The 23,887-nt window shown below is 39.9% G+C and overlaps 1 protein-coding gene across 6 annotated transcripts in view; it reads right to left on the reverse strand.

Annotated features, from left to right (window-relative positions):
• Positions 1-23,887, reverse strand: part of LOC105019106 (dipeptidyl aminopeptidase-like protein 6) — a 101,690-nt gene that overhangs the window by 54,096 nt on the left and 23,707 nt on the right. The window contains exons 1-2 of one of the 6 annotated variants that reach the window (XR_002196453.2): positions 18,201-18,297; positions 17,404-17,736 (exon numbers count right to left, since the gene is read on the reverse strand). The exons of 2 other annotated variants lie outside the window; for them this stretch is intronic. Coding sequence is in view for 3 of the 4 variants with exons in the window: in XM_020044766.2 (XP_019900325.2) it covers positions 17,404-17,736; positions 18,201-18,230 (363 nt within the window). In the remaining variant the exon portion in view is untranslated. Of the gene's footprint in view, positions 1-4,189; positions 4,232-17,403; positions 17,737-17,844; positions 17,861-18,200; positions 18,298-23,887 lie in introns of those variants that run through there. 3 more of the 6 variants (XM_020044766.2, XM_020044768.2, XM_034291527.1) reach the window with 3 other exon arrangements.

The raw sequence follows: 23,887 nt of genomic DNA on the forward strand, positions 1-23,887 counted from the left end.
ATAGTATTGACATACTTGGAGATCATAAATGCTCATTATAATTTCGATGGCTGGCATTTTGATTAGCTAACAGGTCTTAAATTGACTAGTGAGAGTATAAATAAACCAGTGGTTGTGCGCAGAGCAGTTACCCTAATAGGCTAATGGCAGAAGTTGCTCTACTAGGCTAAAGGACCTCAGCTCTGGGCTGAGGTGTCAAAGATTTTTCCATGGAGAATGGTTAATTACTGGTTTTACGCTATAATTTATGCTGAAAGCTGTCAATGTAGAGGAGAGTGGGGTAAGTTGTCACACTGTTCAAACCTCCAAAACTAGATGTGCTATATAAAAAAAATCAAATAGCTACTTTGTGTGACTACATGTTCTATGGTCAACTTCCTGTCCACCTGTGAGTTTTTTTCACTGAGCAGAGGTGACAATAAGGTGTCTTTTGGTACTTTAGCTGCAGTCCTATGTTGAGCGAAGCTTGAGATTTAGCCAAAATTAACACACATATCAGTTTTGGACAAGTTCTCTCAATGACTTTGGGGCAAGTCTTCACAACTTTTTGGGGGCAAGCCCCAGTATACATAGACACATAGAACATGCTCAAAAAAACATTGTAATACTGTGTAATCAGCTCTAATTATGCTATTAAATGTTACTGTGAATGGAAATAATCTTATATTATATATATAGTTTAGAGCAGCTAACATATCCTTGGACTACACAAGACAGGCTCTAGCGTGTGTGAGTCTACTAACACATTGCTTGTCTACTATATGAGACAGTATATCCACACATACACTAGTTCATAGTGTATGTGTGGATATTATGAATTGCATTGTGGAAACAAGGATAATAGACACAGAGGAGGGTGGAATAAGCCTGTAATGAAAATTATAAAAGACAAAGAATGACAGCACACCACCTGACAGTGTTAAAGGCCGTGAGGCAGGTGAAGTTGCCGTTGCTATGCCAGCATTATAGTTTTGATTGAAAGGCATGATTTGCCAGATTCACTACGTATGATTTTTTTATTTTGAGCGCTTTAAGAAGTTGAATTTGGTTTTGAATTCAAAATCAATATTCACATTTAATAAGATGTGTTCTTATTAGTTGATAATCCAATGTGACAACTCACACTACATAGTGTGACAACTCACACTACATAGTATGACAACTTACACTACATAGTGTGACAACTTACCCGCTGATGAGGCAAATTGTCACAAGTGCACACCTTCTAATGGTCTACAACTACGTACTGAAACAAGATATGAAGATGTAATGGATTACAAAATGAGCCCAAGACTTGTATAGCATTCTGATGTATTGTGCCCTGTAAATGATACACAGTGTGAAAAGTATGACAACATACCCCGCTCTCCCCTATAGGTTGATGATTACCAAACTCTCATAAATTATGGGTGTTTTAGCCTATATGTAAACAAGGAACAGGTTCTCACGTCCACAGCTTTATCTGACTTATCATCTGCGATGACATTGCTCATTTTGAAGAGGTGAGACAGTTCTACTGAGACAGTACAATTCTTGCCACGTTTGAATCTGAGATATTTTCTGAGAATGTTTCATGAATGAGGGCAGATGTCTACAGGAGCAGGCAAGACAGTAAAAACAACTCTCAGACCAGGACAATGTAAAACAGACACAAAGAAAAGTTGAAAGTTCTTGATCAGTCTGAAGACTCAAGTGTATCACAGGCTTGTTAGTGTGTGACAAGGAATACATCAATACAAAATGTCCCCAGTGATTACTGTTCAGTGTAATCAGTAGTCTGCCAGCTATATTTAGGCCCATTTAAGTTTTTGTTTGTGTGTTGGAAGTAATGTGTTATTATGAAAGTTAAATCTGATGAATGGGGATGTGCAGAACGTGACTTTAAATGTGTGTTTTGTCTAGCCTGCGTAACTCAGGCCCAATTCCCTCTTTTTCTAACACCTTGCATCTATGCAGTTTGTTGACAATTAAAAAAACATTGCTGTGTAGGCAAATTCTGTCTCTTTCTACACGTTTTCAAATGGCTCGTCAGGGTTTGCACCTACTATTGACCTATAGAACGGTGCTGAGAGCCTGGCACAACCAGGACACACACACTTCTCCGGTCCTCCACCTGATCATGTGGTGGCCGCGATACAAACTCAAAACAGGCCACATGCTAACAAATTCGCCAGTTAAACGGTTTTCAAAGTAGAAGATTTTTTTTTTTTTTTTATCAATAATGGACAAGGTAACACTAACTCATTTGTGTGCTACTTGATTGACAGCTCACATCTGGTAGTTTGCTTTCAAGTGTCCAATCACAGTGTACCAAGCATAAAACACTGCAGTCCAATGAGGACAGCTCAATCAAATGAAAGGTCCCGCCCCATTGCATTTGGGCAATGCACAAGTTTACACAATCCAAATGAGAAGTCTCTTGCATTTGGATGATGTGCATGTGTACACAATGCAAATGCACTGTGTATTTATGTTTATATATTTGATTTTATTATATATGTAATTAATTACTTACATATTTATACATTTATTTATTTAATATTATAGCACATTCCACTGTGTTGACTATGTTATTATTATCCCTAAAAGAAATCTCTGAAGTTTTGAAAGCCTCATTTGGTTTAATTCTCAGCTCTCTCTCATTCTCTCAATCAGCAGTACTTATCTCACCAGAACAAACTAAAACATGCTCACACACACATACAAAGTTTCACAGAACAAAGAGAACATCAAAGAATTAGAACTTTTCAGTAGCTCTGAGGTACACAGCATGGTGGCAAACTCAGATCTCTCAGCGGTTTGAATACGTAAACTTTTGCATTTGAAATCTTCAATCATATCACAATATCAAAAGCAACCATGACAAATATGTAGGATGCTGCACTGGAAATACCAGCAGATGACTTTCAGATCAAAGCATTAATATGAAGAGGTGATCAAAGTTGAAAACAGGAGTACTCTCATGATGTTGCTCATAAGGCATAGTCACACGGTCCACCGTGTTGGCCTGGGTTTGGCTAGACAGTCCCAAGGAAACAGTCCTTTTTGATTCTCTGTGTTACTACCAACTAAATACATAATTCGCTGTGACTATCCAAGAGGATATACAGTGGGGAGAACAAGTATTTGATACACTGCCGATTTTGCCGATTTTCCTACTTACAATGCATGTAGAGGTCTGTAATTTTTATCATAGTTATACTTCAACGGTGAGAGACAGAATCTAAAATAAAAATCCAGAAAATCACAATGTATTTTTTATTGCATGACATAAGTATAAGATCACCTACCAACCAGTAAGAATTTTGGCTCTCACAGTATGATCTCTGTAATTGCAAACAAAGGTTTCTGTACCAAATATTAAGTTCTGCTTTTCCGATGTATCAAATTGTATCAAAATTCCGTCACTCACAGTTATAGAGTACCTATTATAAAAATTACAGTAAGTGGGAAAACCTGCAAAATTCGGCAGTGTATCAAATACTTTTTCTCCCCACTGTAGCAAAACTAAAGAACTATCATTATGAGAAGACAAGGGGCTATGAAATATTATTTTGTCCCTAATTTTTCCTTTCAAGCCAAATTGTCTAAGCATTCTTCCAATAGAAACAATTAGTCTATAAGTAAACATGAGATCAATGTTCTTTAGAGTTTTTCGTTTCCAGCTAAGAGATGGAGCACATACAGCCCAATGTTAGGCTCCTTTATGTTAGCGTCTCTATTTTCAACCTTTGTTCCCAACTTAGCTTTGAATTTCAGCAATTAGGCTATCAGTTTCTGAGCCAACAACAGTATATGCCCAGCTAATATCAACTAGAAAACACTTAAAAATCCTAAAACGTGCCACAAAAGTTTTGAATTCTATTATGTATTTAATGTGCAATTAATTAAAGAATTGTTCCAAAATAAATTAGTTTTAAAGCCATATTTCTTCAAAGAGCGAGACAATGAGATAACAATACCCTTGATGTTTTGATCGAGGGATAAAGGAAAGCTCACAATGACAAATGTCTGGATTATCTGACATAGTTAACATCCTTACATCATCTAAAGTATTGGTAGTACATCAAGCTAATACAAAATCATTTCCTAAACCCATAAAAACAAAGTGCTAAAAATCCACCTACAGCACAACATTTCAAAAGTAATAAACACCAAGAAAATATGAATACATAGAGACCAAACGTACCTTCCACACTCTTTCCAGCCTGGATAACTTACGAGTTTTCATCCTGAGAGTTAGGAAGGTCTGTTAGCCTCAGCCAGAGACTTAGCACAGGCGTATTGACTGGCTGAGGGAGGCTCAGTCCAGATCTGCCCAAAGTGGAGACACACCCTTGTCCATCATGGTAAGAGCCATCAAATACTCAGCGATTCAGCATTAAATCCCCATCTCTCACGTTAACAACCTGAGTGTGTGTCCATAAATGTGTGTGTGTGCGAGACACTGTGTGCAGTCTATGTTTGTGTTCAGTCCAGTCCAAGACATTGAGACTGCCCTCTTCTTTCAAGTGTGGGAAAGGCATTATTCATAATGACACCTAGACTAGAACATGACACCCCTTATCGAAGTAAAGCAGGTCATCTCATCACACCGGGTGTCTCCACACTACCAGGGAGGACTAGCTGTCTTAGGGCCAGGGAAGGACTAACACACACAACCTAATGGTGAAACACAACACTATGAGAGTGTATAGAACATAGCCAGGCAGGCCAGCAGTCATACTGGCTCTCAGCTCAACGTCTACAACAATCAGCACTAAGCCACTTACCAGGGCCATTATCTCCCCATTTAGGCCAACTCAGCATAACACTTCCCAACACACCACCCAGCAGAGGCCCTGCACAGCCACTTTAGCCCTGCTTCCACAGGCTGGACTGTTTATCCTCTCTGCTTACATTACTCTTCTGTACTTGACCCTCTCCTCTCGGCTCCCGGGGGGAATTTGGCCGCGCTACTCGTTCATGGGCAGTGGGGCGCATCCGTATTTAGGGGCCCGGGGGTGCATTCTGTGTTTAGGGGCCGTTGGGTGCGCTCTGTATTTAAGGGCTGTGGGTGTGCATTCTGTGTTTATGGGCCTGGGGTGTGTTTAGGGGGCACATGCCATGTTTATGAAAGCAAATAAATAATCGTCCATACAGAGTTTAACTGGGCTCATTGATGGCAATGTCTTAAAGGGTCTAACATACATTGAGCATTGGTATCAGTGGGGAACCGTCAGGGACTTCTACACTTTTAGAAAGGCATGAGGATTGATACAAATATATATAATAACTTACCTTGTATTTAATTAATTTTTAGAGATTTGGTCTGTTAGTTCCTTTTAATGCTCTTCCTATTCTACTTCTTCACTTCTTGATCGAAAGAGAAGGGTTAATACCAAATAGAAAATAATATCCAATCAAAATGTTTCTTTGGTGATCTCTGGGTAGACAAAATCTAGCTGTACTTTTTTTCTATTGGCCCGGTAGATTGGTTTTATAAATCTGGTCACTGTCTCACAGGACTGTACTGGTCATTCTTCATGTCCATGTCTGTTGTGGTTTTCGATCTTAACACATTTGTAACCATGTGCTGGTTGGGTGTGCCATGTGCTGCTCACATATTGTCTGTACACATCTAAAGTGGGTGCTTAAAGTAGCAACCATCCAGACCAAACTGTACGCCTGGATGGACAGGCAGGAGAGTCTTCAAAACAGAGCAGCAAGAGTGCAGTCTAAACTCTATATTGTCTGTTAGTTGCATTTGAAACACGCACAGTATTTCCATGACGAGTGGGGCTCATGTAGCTAAGTTGGTAGAGCATTGTGCTTGCAACGCCAGAGGTTGTGGGTTTGTTTCCCATGAGGGACCAGCTCAGAAATGTATGAACTCACTGCTGTCATTCGCCCCCTGGATAATGGTGTCATCTAAATGATAAAAATTTAATTCATTCTGATAGGATGCCATGTTCCAGAACGGAAGATACATACATTTCTCCCATACTCTCTCATTCACACAGTCACAGACACCCTCACAGACACCAAAAGCACCCACTAGCCTCTCTGAGCATGGAAAAGTCATCTGCACTGCTTTCCTGGGTTGTTGTGGGGTCAATGACTGGGGCTGAACTGACAATAGAGCCACAGATAGGAGGGTACATGCAAAGGTCCAATGCACAAAAAACCTCAAACAAAATTTTAAAAAATGAATCTGCATAGAAAAGGGTGTTGTTAGTTTTACTCAAAGTAAACTTCTTGGCTGATTCATTGGAGAGGGTGGAGCATATATCCGCACTCTGAAGTCAACCTTGATCAAATGGTCTGTTTAAAATTCCATTGAGTCAACCAATAACATGTATTTCTGCCTTCAGACATGTTGGTGAGTAAAACTCACAGGCACCATAAGAGAGAGAATGAGAGAGAAGGCCCACTCTTCAGTAAAAAACCTAACTTCTGTAAAATGGAATCATTCTAATGATTCCATTTTACAGTAATTAAGCAGCAAACCTACAGTAAAGTCTTTCCAGACCTTCTAGAATTTACCGGCAGATGGAGACAGAATCAATGTGACGGACAGTAGACTTCCCATTGTGCAGATGAACGACACAATTGACCTGGCTTATTGGTCAGTGAACTACAGACTTTAAGTATGGAAACTAATATGTTTGCTCTCTGTATGGCTTTGAATGCAGACACAATGTGTGACGATGCAACCTAAATGCCTAGCTAATGCCGAATATATCAATGTAGCAAGGTAGTACTCCAACAGTTGCGAACAAGACTGAAATTAAGTTGAGCAAATCTGCCTTATAAAATAGATCAAAAATAAAATAGATCAAAACTATATCTGCATTACAGTGTGTTGTATTTTTATGCCCCTGTATTTGAAAAAGAGCGTGTTGAATTTGATGCTGCAGATAACCTGTTGCTTCTCAGTGCCAGTATTCACTCCGTGGCCTCAGTGTATATGTAGTCCCGGAGGTGTTCTCCTATCATGGCAGGGTCGATAAGAGAACCTGCCGCTGTGACAACGGATTACTGCTGCTTGGAAGGTCTCACTCCGCATTCCAAATGGCACTCTCTCCCCTATTAAGTGCACTACTTCTTATAAGCCGATATGGACCTGGTTGAACGTAGCACACTAAATTATAAAGAGTGAGGTTCTATTTGCGACCAAGCCTCCACTTGGACTGTGATACTGCAGCAGGCTGACTGCTACTGTTAACTGGCTCAACTGGCTCTTTTCCCTATATAGGGCGCACGTTTAAACAGTGCCCTACTGGCCCTGGTGAAATGTAGTACACATGTAGTAGAGGAATTATGGTGCCATTTGGGACTCAGGCCCCTATACTGTATAGAGGGAGAGAATCACAATCAAGATGCAATGAATCTGCTGGTCCATGTGTGAACACAATGTTCGTCCACATTTAAGTCATTTTCCTGAGCACAGACAATTTGTCTGATTAATTATGTAAGTAAAATGTCCCTTTGCAAATGTACCAAGGAAGTAAATCTCGTTGATAGCTTGGAAGAAACAACGGCTGTGGTATTAAACACTGTCAGGACTAGAAATAAGTCCCTGTTCTCTCTGCCAACTCTGTTTCCACGTAGCCTAGGAACATGTATAGCAAGCCTTTCTCTGCCAGGGCCAAGACCTACTGAGTCTGCTGCCAAGACCTACTGAGTCTGCTGCCAAGACCTACTGAGTCTGCTGCCAAGTCCTGCTGAGTCTGCTGGTTAGTTTTTCATCTGTCTGGGGTTTTTTAACGCAGCTGTCAGTGTCTGGTCTGCTCTGAGTGACGGTAGAAAAGCCTACTGTGATGTGACATTATCACTCTCCTCTTGGCTCAGTCAGAAACGGTCACTGATGCTTTGGAGGGGCTCAGGTGGCTGGTTTTGGCTCAGGCGGTGTCTCCCTCAAGGCAGTAGAAATGTCACTGAGCACACACAGTCATGTTAGCTCTCTCACTCAAAACATTTGGGGACAGATGATTTTAAGCTGATTGTCTTATCTAACACCGTCTTGGGTTGCTTTAAGATATGCGTCTGCCACAAGGCTACTTGTTGCTTTCTGCATGTTTATCTAGTTTACCTGCTACCGTGCCTATTTATCTCCATGCCTCCTTACCATAACCGAACTGCCAGTATGTTAAGCTGCCCTTCCCCAACAGCTTGCCGATATTGTCTGGAAAATGAGAGCCTCTGGTGGTCAAGTTAATGTACTACATTGAATGGAGAGCCAACCGCTGCCTGCAATGCTTCTCTCTCCCCCGCTCTCCCCCTCTATCCCTCCCCCCTCTCTCTCCCTCCCTCCCTCCCTCCCTCCTTTATTACAAAGGAATTCTAACACTCAGAGACACAGTTTTAATTTTCATAAATGATGTTTAAATTACATACATCACTAATTTCAAAGCAATAACTCATTCTTTTGAACAGAGCATTGTACACAGCACTACAAACATTGCATTTGATATGTGAAATATAAGATCAGCATTTGAACGACAAGCACAACTAAAATTAGGAGAGGAATTAGATTAGATAACAAGGATTACAATATAAATATTGTTGTGGGTTTGTCATCCATCTCCTTCTCATTAGACAGTGGCAAAAAGCACACCATTTTAAGCAGTGAATATCCAGGCCTAGTAGTTTTTTCCTGTGTAGTTTCAGGCCTTTGTTCCTACTTTTATCTTTCAGACATCCTGATTACTGGCCCGCTAAGCAGTTACTGGTGAAACTCCTCTCAAGGGAGACATATCCCAAAGAAAATAACTGTCAGTCAGGTTGTCTAAACTTCTTGAAACAGACAAACTGTGATTCTGGTTCAAGAGGACAGAAAGTGGGAAGAAAGATGCAAATCAAAATGATGATTATTATTTTTAGACAGTCCCACACTGTTTGACACAGACAGAGAGGGAAGGAAAGAAGAACGAGGGAAAGAGAAAAACTATTGAAAATAGAAGAGAGGCACAGGGACACAGACAAAGATAACAGGACACACATTGTGTGTGGAGTGACTTGACTCCTGTGGGAGGACCAGATGCCAAGGTGAACGTGTGCTTCAGGGGGGATTATGGTGCTGCCACAGGAATAGGTAAAGAGGCAGAACAGACTAGTGCTGACAAAAGAACATATTCTATCAACCACTATGAATATTTCATTGTAAAACTCTTAGACTTAAACTTCAGCTAACAGTCCACTGAGTAAATGAGAATAGCGCCATGCTAAGGCCATGTTGTGTAAGAACACCTGAAAATTGGGCAGACAAAAAATATTTAAATGAATTTGGTCACTTCTAAGATGTTGCTACAGAGGTAATCTACAGTACACACTAAAATAATGGTGACTAAATTTGCAAACAGGTTACCTATTAAAAAGCTGTTGGAGAAATAACCTCAACACACAATAACACCTATCAGTTACTAGTGCTCTCCTCAACTGGCAGTTATTGCCCAGTGAGTCTGGTGGGCTTGTATTGTACCAGTATTTGTGCTGTGCTTAATGTCATGAGAATAAAACAAATGTGGGGACCAGGCTGAAGCATGGGGGGACCAGGCTGAAGTACAAGGAACCAGGCTGGTACGCCGTGGACATAGGCCCAGGGAGGGTTATGTCAGATGACAGACCGACAGACAGACTGTGATTATGTGGTAGGGGGGATGGATAGTCTGTTGAGAAGAAGGGCCCCAGGGGGCGGAGCAAGAGGACAGGTTGATAGATGCCCAGTGAACAGACAGAGGTTGTCCGGGGTAACAGAGCTGTTAGGACTAGGACACGTGAAGAGGCATTGTATTCATACACAGCCTCCAGAGAGAACAGAAGCAGAATATGCCGGTGTTAGGCTTTCATCTAGACCTATTTGTCAAAAGAGAAGAAAGCCAACTGCTATTGTAGGCAGAAATCCTGTACACCATGACGAATGCGATGTCAACCATCACGGTTTGAGTAAGTGGCGTGCCTTGGGTAGGGCTGTGTGTCGTTGCTTATTTCTGCCTGCTGCGACATCTCCAGATGGCAATCGAATAGCAGCCAGGAAGCAACAACGTGTGTGTAGAGATTATGCCTCACCCTCTCCACCTTTGAAACCATGGCAACGCGAAGCAGGAGGTTTACACTGAGGGAGATGCTTTCCTGGTGGTGAGGAGAGGTCCTTGTTAGCAGTTTCAGAAGGGACTTTTTTTGTAGGTCAAAACTCTTGGATCAGGTTAGGAAAATGAGGTTTTTGCTACAGTAACGTCTGTTGTTAACAAGTACCGCTGCTACAGTAACGTCTGTTGTAAACAAGTACTGCTGCTACAGTAACAAATAAAGCGTATTCTGAATGTATGGATATACCAGATAAATATTTTGAGCTTCTGACCATACTAACCAACCAGCACTGAGACGTAGCAGCCAGAGTGTGTCTAGGTGCCTTTATGACACAGCCATAACCAAGGGCATAATACTGTAGCAGGATATTGGTAATTGCATTGCCATGGCTATTATAACTGGAATATGCATCAAGGGAAACAAAGCTAGAACAGCCCTGAACATTTGTCACTGTAGTGGTTTGGTTTATGGAAGGGAGAGGCACATCCAGCATCACGGTACTTTGTTCCTAACATAATATCCACATTACTTATTCCAGATTGATAAAAGACGATTATGTACTTTATTTAGATTTGTTCTGTTTTGGCAGCTAACTATGAGAAAGTGACTTTACCGCTGCGCCATTCAGATCCCACTGATCATTTTTCATATACAGCATTATTATATATATATTATTATCTGCGCCTATGAGCTCTGTCTTAGCTCCCCGCAAATCAGACTCAAGCCACTCCGAGAACAGTAAAGTGCTTCCTTTGGCAAATTTCATTTGTTCAAGTGAAACTTAGCCCCATTCCGTTTAGCTGAGCCCGCAGACCCCGAAGATATTCCAAACTACCCCCCCCCCCAACACACAGTGATGACTGGGATCTGGGCCAGGCACAGAGCTGACTGTACACATCTAAAATGGGTGCTTAAAGTAGCAACCATCCAGACCAAACTGTACGCCTGGATGGACAGGCAGGAGAGTCCTCAAAACAGAGCAGTAAGAGTGCAGTCTAAACTCTGACTAACAGACGGATGGACTTTGATGACGCCATCATCCTGGTCCACCAACCGGAACTTGTCCGTATCCATCTCAATGACATGGTGAATGATGTTATCACACCCTCTGAACTCCCAGGCTGACTCAGCAGCAGCCAATCTGACATGACAGGATAACAGAAAGCTGTAAAACAGGGTCTCTGTTTCATAATAATTCACTGGACAGGACTTCATCTATTATTTTCTTTGTGTAATGGATGTTTGGTTTCTAAACCGAATCTGTAAGAGTCAGTCTCATGCAATGTTTTGAGAACAACAGCACAGTTGAACGTTCTTTGAGAAAAATAGCTTTTGTCCAGCGATCAAGACACTTGGTTATTTTTGTCTTTAAGTGGATGCTCCTATACAGTAGTGAATACATACATTCTCTTGTTGTTTTTCTCATACAGGGTCACTGTGGGAATGTTCTACATCTCCCAAAAACCTGGCCTAGCCAGCATTACACTCTACTATCCAAAAAGACCTCTAATCAAACACTTGTTGATAGAAATATGAGATTGCTTGCATTCATACAGTACGGAGAAACATTGAAACATGAAAGATGTTATGCAGTTCTGAAAGCCAACCAGGGTATGATTATAAATGAAATTGCTACCTTTTGGAAATCTAGTTAGAAGGAAAAAGGGTGAAATCGTAAAAATGCTATAAAATGTTATTTACCCCTAAGCACAAGCACACATAATGTAGACAATAATTCTAGTAATTAATTACTCTTAAGGCATTCATGGGGGCCTTATTGAGGTCATTTTCATTATAGTCCTGTTATCTCCCAGGTGGACATTTCCAACATAGCGATCATACAAGACATGTTCTTCATGGTTCCAATAGTTAATAATTACAGATATACTGGTGTTCTGATTGCAACGATGGGATTGAAAACAAGACGTAACAGGAACACTCTGAACATGTCCCATAATAAGGCACTGCAGTACATTCAGCTATATTGAGCAGAAAAAGGATTTATGACAAAGCTTTACAGGCTAGAATGTATTTCCATGTGGAAGATCAGTGACTTGGGATTTGTTAAGACCAGGCAACTGCTTTCCATTGGTGTCGATCACCTGCCCATTGGAGCAGCTTCCTCTGGTTTCTACTGTAACTGATAGGAGTGAAACCTGGTGTGACAGACTGACTAGTTGTGCATTTTGAGATGCCGTTCTGCATATTCCTGCTCTGCTGTGATGTCATTCCTGCTTAGGGCTGCCTGTTAATTTGCCCCATTAACACTTGACCCCTTGCCAACTACTTGTTTATGCTCACACGACAGCGACTGACTGGATGTTTTTTGTTGGTCAGACCATTCTGTATAAACCCTAGATACTTTGGGGTTGTGAAGGCCAGGAGGTCTGCCATTTCGGTGATACTGGAATGGCCACGTCTATCGAACCTTAAAGGCTTGATGCCTGTTGCACACAGCAGCATGGACACACGATTCACTGTCTGTAAGAACAACATACTTCTGTGAATGGCTAGGTGTATCTACACAATTCATTAAATACATTGAAATCCCACCAAAACACACTAAATCCATTCATTTGTCGCTGCCTGTACAACATTTTGATCTGATGGATTTTCTAAAGTTAAAAGTATCTCCATCCATTGTCCAACTTATCATTTATGTTATTTATTTTAACCTATTAAAAATGTCAATGGGTCCCTGCCTTTCGATGGAGTTTGTCCCTATTCAGATAGTGGGTCAAATTTGTGATGACACTATAGCTAGAAATATTGCTTTAGACACACCCGAGCTGTCTGACAGTTTAACATTCTTTATAAAACCACTGGACTATGGACAAGATGAGCTCAATTAGATCCCTGAAACGGTATTAAGCATACTTTATAAGACTATGAAGGCCTTAAGAATACTTCCTTAGCGGACTATGAAGTGTTTAAGAAGACATTATTATCTGATTATATAAGACTTAAGAAGTCTTTATCAGAGTGATTTATGTCACCTACTGGTTGGATTACATTACTAAGTCCTATTGTAATGTCTGGAACGTTTCAGCCTGGAAAATCAGAATGGCAGCCATTTTATTGAAATGCCCGTCCTGGGTGAATGACAGGCTTTCCAGATAGCCTCAAATCATTGAAGAGTTCATTATAAAACCTATTAGTGTACCATGTTAGATATTCCTTAAATGAAGTGCACATTAATTCACCTATCCTGAGTCCTGAAGTTGTGTGTTGTTGTTTTTTACTGAAATAAGCATAAAACCACCACTCGTTTAAACGAGAGAGAGAATAAACGGACACGTTGGTCCCAAGAGACAAAGTAGCTGACTATCCATGCTTTTCTTCACCAGCTCTAACACAGCAGACTCCCTTGAGGAAGAGAAGAATCATTCTTTTTTCAGTGACTCAACGTGCAAAGGAGAGAGACAGAGAAAAAGTCTTTTGATAATAGGTTGAAATTAAAATGGCTGTGCACCTATAAAAATCGGGTCTCACCTTTCTGCAATATGTTCTGCTTTTATAGTGAAATGTGAGGAATACAGGGAGGAAAGCAAATCAAGCAAAGCGTGTCAAGTCAGACTTTCAGGAAATGATCCCGTGATTCTGTTGTGATGACTTACCCATTATAGTTGTTAGATTGAAGATTGAGATGTCAGTACAGAACAGTAGTAACCGTGATAATTGCCATGTGTACTTTCTGAGCTTCAATTAATTATTTTGAAAAGAGCACAGAAATTGGCCTCATGAATTGGCCTTACTGACAGTTAAACTGTACATCACTAAAAAGCGCTAAAACAATCACACCGCATTTCCTCAAAGCACAGTGATAACATTGTTTATTAAAACAATTCTATGAAGGATAAGTACACATGCGTCAATCAATCTACTACTCTCTGCACGGCACCCTCTTGTGTATCCCTTTTGGTTGTCAGGGGATGGAGTGACTTATCAAAAGGTCTTTGAAGTCCTTCTCTGCTAGATGGCTGGGCATCGAGGAAAAGCCCATATTGCTCTGGCTTACAAAGAACGCTCCACAGGTCACTATCCTTTAAATGTCATCCCTCTTTCAGGTTGCAGACCCTTCGCGATGATTCATTAAGGTCACTTTATTGGATTTCAGCCCTTGGCTGCCATTAGTAGAGGGTAATGAGAAAGGGAAAGGACTTTGGCTGAAACCCCCTTGGTACCTCCTTGATACTAGAGTACTTCTGTTCCTGGCATAGATGAACTACATGGAGAGCATTACAGTGCTGAGGATGCCAGTAATGATTAGCCTACATTACACCGATGCCAATCCGAAAATGGGAAATTCAATTCGCCACATGAATGAGAAATGTTTCATGTTTTATTTTTTGCTGTATGCAAGGAAGATTTTCATCTCCAAACAGCAATGTGACAAACAGAAAGGTTTCTGGACATACGCGCACGCTTGAAAAGAGCAGGTGATGGGCAACAACAGACAGGCCGCCACACTGTAAGCTCCTAATTACCACCTTTATTAAACAATGTCTCCATCCAACATGGGTGTTTTTCAGGCCTTGAGCATGTGACATGGGGGCCTTTTTATTTTCAGTCAAATAAAAACATATAAACATACAGTATCATAAACATGTTAGAGCCAATTAAATAACAACAAAACACCATACTACAGTAGATATTATACACTATACTAGATATGATATACACTGTATTAGCTACAGTATATTATACACTACAGAAGATAAACTATACTCCATAATAGCTACACTGTACATTGTATTAGCTGCACTATACAATCTATTATACTAGCAATACTATACTAGCTACACAATACACAAGTTATACTATACACTATATTAGCTATAATATACAATATATACTATACCAGATAAAGTATACGCTCTAGTAGCTATAATATACACAAAACTAGATATAGAGTATATTAGCTATACTAGAAACCTTACATTATAATAGCTATACTACACTAGCTATACAATACACTATAAGTTATAGTATATTAGCTATAATATACACTATTCCAGATAAACTATACACCATACTAGCTATAATATACCCTATACTCGATAATCTATAGAGTATATTAGCAATACTATAAACTATACATTATACTACCTATACAATACACAGTAGTATAGTACACTGTACTTAACTACAGTTAGTTATATTAACTACTGTACATCACGTGAAATATCAGCCTCCCATAATGTCATTACACAGCAGGATTCACACCTCATGTTGAGTTCAGTGCCAACAGTATCAGTGACAGAAGTGTTCATCTTTCCTCTCTTTATCACCCGATTGTCATAACCCTCATAAATAATGCAGAGACGTCCTCCTTGTGCTGACAGCATCTATACCTTGTCGCTGTCACTATCTCCACAGAAAATAAAGAGACGGACACCCTGAAAGAAGCGCAACGACAACCTAGAAACATTAAGACACTGGCATTCAGCTGAATTCCTGAGGCCGCTTAACCTCAAGAGTCACTATATGCTATCAGTTCTTAAAAGCAGCCAGAGATTCTTCACACCTGAATCAAACTACTGTTTATTGTCATTCAACATTTCAGCACATTTCCTTCAAAGGACTTTGAGCAACACTGATTTACAGATTCAACAGAAAATCAAAAACAAACCGTGTTCTGTCTGTTGTAGAAGGGTTATGCACAAAAGCATCATGCTCAGTGAGATATTAGCACCATGGACAGCATTCTATTAAGGAACAGTGCAAGCCTCATTGCAAAAGTGGCAATGAAGAAAGATTTTCTATGGTTCATAAGGCTACTTACAGCATTAATCTTAAGAAAGTTTAACGGTGTCTTCCACAACACATAATATTACAACACAGATTGCACTAGTTATAGGTTGTACACCTCCAAACGAAACCAACCAAATGTGATTTGACTATAACATTACACCTTTTATGTGCTGGATAAATCTGGTACAGCAATTACATTAATTACATCAATATTTTAAACTAGCTGAGAAAGTCCACTTTTATGCGTTGTTCTCCCGCAGTTGACCCACCCAGCTGCTCATTCCTGTAGCACAATCAATCTATGACATTTATGACATACAGCAAACGTAACCAAATCACTGTCCCTTAACCTCTGAACATCACATTGAGAACATACAGTATCTCCTTGTGATAATCATGACTAAATTCGAACCAGACAGACTTTCCCTTGACACCAATTGCAAACTAGACAGCCCCTAAATCCTACACTCTCAGCCCTTCAGTTAAGTTTTAAATTGTCACATCTGAGCTCAAAAAAGGGAGTGCAAATCGGAGTTAGCTAACTCGTTATGGAGTTCAACAACACCCTGCAACAACTGCCGAGGAGGCTGATTAATGACATTTGAGTTTCATACAAAAATCTAATCACTTTGCGGCCACTGGAGTTAAACACGTCACCACAGTTTGGACTGAATTGTGGGTGATATCAACCAAAAGAATGATGTTATTGACTCATGCCCTCAAGCAAAATCAAAGGCAGAGGAGGCAGCTTTTGTAAATCAGACCAGCACTTAACATGGCAATCGAAACTGCATCCGGTCTAGATAGGGATCCCCCTGAGGGAAAATGGATAGGGTGAGTGCTTAGTGGCTGTCTTCTTTGTGAAAGGAGTCCAGCCTTTGTTTCTAACAGAAAGGTCAAAGGTCAAGCTCAATAACTTAAGATAAGTTATGCTGAGCTTCTGAGCATCAAAAGACTAACCTCTTTAAAATAAGTAAAACTCTATTTTATTGATTACAAACTCTGTTTCAGGTTACCTGGAACATAAGCGGAAGTAATTGCCAAACCACAGCCCATTAAAGCTTGCAAACTTAAAAAAAAGACACATCACTAAAATTAATTATACTGGGGTTTTAATTTGTCTCTAATCTAGAAAGTGAAAGTTGAATTTTAATTACTAAGCAGACAAGAGAGCTGTATAGTAGTAGATAATATTTGAATGCAATTACATGGACTACTTTACCAGTTGTCCTCAGCAAGCCTCAGAACAGAGTGACTCAGCCTATTCACACAATACACGCCAATCATCCACATACAAAAAGTTTCTTCAATAAAGCACACCCTTGGTGAGCATCTCATGCACTGATTTTCAGAAGTATAAGTTGCAAAACGATGAGACTGGAAAATAACTAGCACACCTGGCTTCCGAATTAAACACAAAATTGCAGCAACATCATAGTGTGGTGAAACTGCAGAAGGGAAGATATTGGCAGAAGCTTGCAGGTGTAACTTGTCAACATGAACACATCAAGGGATTGAGTTAAAACCAGAAAAGATCAATACAACAATAGTTTAGAGACGTTTAGAGCAAGGTCTTACATGCTCGTCCTCGCTGGCAATTTTCTTTCGGTAGGGTACATAGTGGGGTCTGCCGTCGGCTATGGGGTGCGGGGTCTTCCCTGTGTTGTTCTCCTCGTCCGCGACTTGTCCACCGAGTAGGTGGCTGGCCTCCGGTGGGTGCGGGAAAGAATTATTCGTATTAATCTTACCGGTGAATCTCTGATATAGCGAAGCCATAAGTCCAGTCCAGATAAACGCACTAACGCATGTCAAAGCGATAGCTCTTGTCAGCGGGGACTTGATTGTTTGTGGATCCGCTACTGCTTTTCTGTGCGCTTTGGAAAGCCGATGGCGGATAACCAATTTCTCCCTCTGGAATAAAGCGATGATTCCAACGAAAACAGGTGAATAAAAAATAACGTGTTAAAACAGAAAATGTTTTCCAGGTTCAATGACAAACAAATATTATCACCAAGTCACCTGATAGATTAACTCTTCACTATATCTTAACGATTCGGTGAGCAATAAATAGGCTACTGTAGGTGTCAATAGGCAAGGTGTCTGTATTCAGAGCACGTTGTTTCCCCTAACGGTTCGTTGATCTTCCTCCTCACAGTCAGACAGTAGACAGTCTCTGTGAGGGAGCTCATCCAAACTGAAATTCAAGACTCATAAAACTGTACCCAATCAAAAAACCGAAAGTATGATAGCTGTTTGACAGCTCTACGGTGTCTATACAGACAGGCTTTGTGTGTTTGTGTGTGTGTGTGTGTGTGTGTGTGTGTGTGTGTGCGCGCGTGTGCGTCTAGTGCGTATATGTGTGAAGGATGCATTACCCGTGGCGCTATCGTGGACGCGTTCTGCATGAGAAGTGACCAGAATCGGACTGTGCATCTTCTACTATTTCCACCAGACAAAGCAGACTACAGGTTGCACATAAAACCCATTACGGACGAGTTGAGTAGGTTTCCTGTATCCAATATTGCATTAATGTCAGTCAAATGGCGAGTGATGTACTATTTGTTAATACAATCAGTCATGTCATTTGTGTATTTGCTTCTTTCATTGTCGTTCCATTCTCTACAACTGTTTTCAGACGGAACTCGAGCTCCACTCTGTGGTATAATGCGGGGCGGCAATTTTATTTCGAAGAGGAATTAACATTTAGCCCATAACAGCTTATAGTTTACCAATCCTTTTAAGGCAGATTTGGGAACCTTGTCTTCAGATACGAAAATCTGTACTCCAACATTATTTTTTATCAACTCATTAGAGCTGATTTAAAAACAAACAAACAAACAAACAAACAAACAAACTCAGGAAAGCCTTGACTCCATTCTTAACACAATCGTGAACCATCAAATGCAACATATTTCTCTTGAATCCTTTTAACTAGGCCAATGGTTCTCCCGGGATACCTGTATTCTATGTATCCCAGAGGTAGCACACCCGAATCCACTTGGGAACCAATTATCATTATTGTCTGCTTGATTCAGGTGAGCTAGATCAAGCTTACAACAATATTGTGAGACAGCTGGGATACCCCAGGAAAGGTTTGAGAAACAATGAATCAGACATTCTCTGTGAAAGCGGTGTGCAATTTCAGGACCAAGGACATTGCAAAACGTCTGCCTTGTGCAGCAAAATAGTGTAACTGAAAGGCAGAACAAAACGTGCTAGTCTTCAACACCATACCTTTTCTTAGTTAAAATATTTCAGCAGTCATCAATGTAACTAAATAAGATTTAATGACAACTTGGTAGGGCCTTGGCTGCTAACTCCTTCAGGTATTGGTGTGCATGGGTCAGTGGGGACAGGTACTGTAACAGAGCTCCTTATGCTAGGGTGGATTCTGATGAATATATCATCTGCTGCACACACACGTAGTCTACAATTTTGAAGGAAAATTGACAAATAGACAGGGATTTAGTTAACATATTCATCAATCCATGGTTCGAAAGTTTCAGATATGAGTGATTCATGGAAGAATTACTCATCCAAAACAAGTGTTCCTGATCAGCAAAATGACACTGATTGGCCGGATGGTGGTGCTATAACAAGCGATTGAAAATACAAACCTAGCAAGTTTCCACCCCTAACCCCATTTGACTGAATGTTACAATAATTGGTAAACAGGTTGCACTCCTCCAAAGGAACACGTCTCAAGTACACTTGTGAAATCTTGTGAAAAACTCATTTCAATCTCCACTAACATAACTAACAATATCCTACATTTAAGGACAAACATACATCTGTGATTATTACCTCAATGCCTGTGATATTGCAAATAAATGCATATGAATCAGTCAAACATACTGGTATTGTAATAAAAACAGGTACAGGTTTCAAACACTGCAACCATACAATAAGAGCACATGATTAAAGTTGGACCAGCTTGGCACACATGCTCAGGGAAATGGGTCTCATTAACTCCATGCAATATATCAGACATCCTGGGCCAGATTTTGACTAGACCTCTGTGAATGATTCATGTTGTCATAAAGATGCAGCAATAACAAAGTGAAACTGAAGGCCATAGGGGGAGGTGCCTCATTTGTATAAGATGACATTTACTGTTGTCTTGTTAGAAATCACAGTTGGAAACATTCTACAGTACAAACAGAATAGTGAGTCGCTTTCAATTAAAAAAAAATCATTTTCATATCATTTCCCACAGGAGACAGATTTATTGTGTTCATTTTTTATGTATCATCCTTTCCTCACTATAAATGTATCTGTTACATTAATATCAAAGCTTCAGAGTTTCCATTCCAAAATCAGGGGCCTAGAACAAAAGTATTATTGGTTAGCAAGGGTCAACTTACCCTACGCGTTAATAAATGTCATAGCAAAAATTATTTGGTTGATAAAACCGTAATTTCTTCTAGACTATTCAATGTATTATTCATCCAAGGTGCCTGCTCTCTAAAACCCACATTGACAAGGGGTTGAATTGAGATAGACCTTTCTTTTCAGTTGAAGATTGAACATACTTGAAATTCAGCTCTCGAAGCCCATATCTCCTTTTCCAGGGCTTGTTCTGCTTGCCTGTCATCATTTGTTTCTCTGTCTCGTTCATAATGCCTTTATTTCCTAGGCCTGTTTCTGGATATCTCTGGGTGAGAGGTTCTGCTCACTTGCCACCTACACCTGCCCTTTCAGAGGGATGTCTTGTAATCGCCCTTAACTCGTGTCAGAGCCTTGTTGCCAAGTGCCTGCATGCCTGGTAGCTTGGGGAAACCCAGATGACCGTTGCTACTGGTTTGTCTAAGGAAAAACCCGAACTCTCATAGTATCCTGCCGCTGTTGTCTATGCCTTTCCTGTAGCAAACTGGCTCAAATTAAGATCCAACATCAGTTTTAACATAAGGGCCATCCAAGAAAATGTAGCTAAATGTAGCTTGGAGAGCTAAGATCAGTTTGAATACATAAACTGAAACATACATACCCAAATTGACAGAGTTTGACAGAGGATTTCCTCCCTTCATTTGCCATCTGCAGAAGGATATAACAGTTTTTCTTGATTGGTAAGTTTTTGCAGTCTCCATTATAATCTAATGAGTACAGCAGTATAATTGTTTCGCTAAACCGTTAGTAATTTCTCATTGCTTTCAAACAAAATGCGAAGCATTTCTTTGCAAAGCTGTGAACAACTCTCTACGAAAAGGGAATATTTAGGAATGACAATAGGTAAGTTACAATGAAATATCACTGTATTTCAGTATTACTGTTTGTGAAATTGTTTGACATTGCTTTGTTTTTAACTTTGTGTATTTTAGTTTTATTCTCTTTTTATACAGCTTTATTGAGATTGTAAAGCATAAAATGGGAAAAGGTCAAATAAAGCCTTTCTGGATATTCATGCTCTAATGTGAATTTTTTTCTGCATATGTCCAGATTATTATTATTTTTTTACGGAAAAAGCATACAGTCCATACCTTGATAATATGCTTGCCTTATATGGTACATACTGTACATTTTGAATCAACAAATGGCACAGACATAGGAAAGAGGATTAACCACGTAATGGGTATATTCACAGTTGTAGTTAGCATTCATTGAGCCATTGTGTCATGACTGATGATGAGATGTTTTGATGTAATTAGCTGATTCTGTGTCATGTATACACGTACGTAAATGTCATGTATGTAAATGTGTAATGTTGGCCAACAGTGTTTCAGTTTTGGCCTGCATGTTAACTGTTTCGAAAACTTGAATTCCGGTTAGACCCATTTAGTAAGACAATTAAGAAAAGAAAACTGTCTCTAAACGCATGTAATATGATTGTATTGGTTAAAATCACATTTTGGGCTCATTAACTCTGGCTTGGGTAGGGCCGTGATAATTTCCCCTGTTGCCATGCTAGTCATAAAGTTTCCTTTTAACACAACCCTGTTGCGTTAGAAATGGTGAGGCTTGAAACAATGCCTCCTTCAATACATCCCTAAAGCAGCTACACCTGGTTGTTCTATTCATTCATTCACACATATCTACAACAGAAAACCTCAATGAACAACGATAATCAAATGGGTTTACTGCCACGGCACACAACACCTTTCAAAATCAGTTGACAAGCCTCAGAACACAGAGTTAAAAAAAACATTCACCAAATGTTTACGAAAAATGTATAGATTATGAAATGTCTTGGACTGCAAAGACCTCAGAGTTGCGACAGGTTAGTAATGGATTCTGTGTTTCCCCATCTATTGAAGTCTATTAGAGATCAGAACTGTGGCTTGCTTGCAGACTGGAAACATATGCCTTTCCCACTGTGTATCAACATTTCATTATACCTCACTGAAGGCCAAACCTGATAGGTTTCTGGAAGTGAAATACATTCCTTATCATTCAATTTACCTTTAACACCCCATTACAACACATGGCTAATTTCAGTCCTCTTGGTGAAAGCAATTCCAATGCAAAGAAGGTCAGCTTATATAGCAACTCTCTCCACAGATTACTGGGAATGGTCCAGTTACTTAATGCAATGCTAATTCCATTGTTATACATGTATTTACAACCAACTGACAAGTAACATCATAAAGAGACCAATATGTGGTACATTATTGCAGGTGAGACCGTCCACCCCAGAGGATGCTTCCACAGTTCATGTCCGTAATAGCTTGGCAGTAAACAAATATGTCTTGTTGTATACAGTTTGTGCACAAGTGTTAATGGAAAAATGCATAATCAAGCTGCTCTCTGAATGGTTGACACCAGTCTTGGAATAGCTGCCATATAAACAAATCGTGCATTCCAAATGACTTAACCACCCAGTACATTCCAAGAAAAGGGAAGCCAAATTGAGTCCAAATTAAAATGGCATACGAGCCTGGGGAAATGTGGTTTTAATCCAGGGGGATGCGGACAGGCCTTACACCGCAATTACTAGGTCTGACTGCAGTGTGACAACAGATCATGACGAGCATGAAGAAGAGACCACGCGTAAACTTGTTAGACGGTTTGTGCTGATATCACTTGAGAGGCCGGGAAACCACTATCATCACCTTAACCTCACAGTGTTGACACAGGATATGAAGTGTGTTCGTTAAGGAGCCACGCAAGTCATTATTTTAATAGCAATTAGAGGATTCCCTCTATAGGAATAGCAGGTTTAACTTGTAATAACATAATGCACTACTTACATTTCTGGAACGCAACAAATGTGTTAGGGAATTTTCCCAGAATAGATTTTGGATTGCTGGGAAGTGACTTATTTTCAATATTTAGGATCACTAGCTCTCCACTACATTTCCAGAGTGTAGAACAGCACTTGCCCAGTTGTTCTGCACTCAAACAAACAGAAGGTTTAACATGTTTGGCTAGTCTTAAGGGGTTTTAAAACAAAAAGAAAAAGTGGTTTAAGTAAAAGCAGGTGTGACGCGTTTTTCCTTGTTGTTTGTGTCATTGATATTTTAGTACAATAGTACAGAGTTAAAGGCATGCAATCCATGCTTTAATGTAAGGAATGGAGACCAAATTAGCAATACTGGTATAAATATCAGATTATAATAATCTTCCTCTGTAACACACACACACACACACACACACACACCTCTTCTATATGCTATCTACCCTGAACACAAATCTCACTAAGTATGTATCAAATTTTTACATTCTTCCTGTGCCACACAATTTAAAAGGGCTATATGGCAGTCCCCATAGAAAACATTTATTCCTAGGTAGAACCTTTTTGGTTACAGACAGCACCTCTTTGGGTCCCATTTAGGATCCATTTCAGAACAAAATCTACCCGGTTATAACATTACAAAAAATTTTAGCAAAGCAAAACATTTGTATTCACCACAATCGTAAAGCGGACTGCAACATGGTTGAACATTACAGAATATACACAAATTTGCAACAGAAAGAAAAAACTAGCTCTGATATCATTGGGCATAACTTTTGACTGATTTCGGCTAGATGCAACTACTGACTGTCTGTGGCTGTTCAGTTTTCTCCTCCCTTGAAGTCCCTAGTGGTAAAAAACAGGATATGCTATTAGCCACGTAAAAAAAAAAAG

This window comes from Esox lucius, chromosome 3, assembly GCF_011004845.1.
Source record: "Esox lucius isolate fEsoLuc1 chromosome 3, fEsoLuc1.pri, whole genome shotgun sequence".
In the NCBI taxonomy this organism is placed as follows: domain Eukaryota; kingdom Metazoa; phylum Chordata; class Actinopteri; order Esociformes; family Esocidae; genus Esox; species Esox lucius.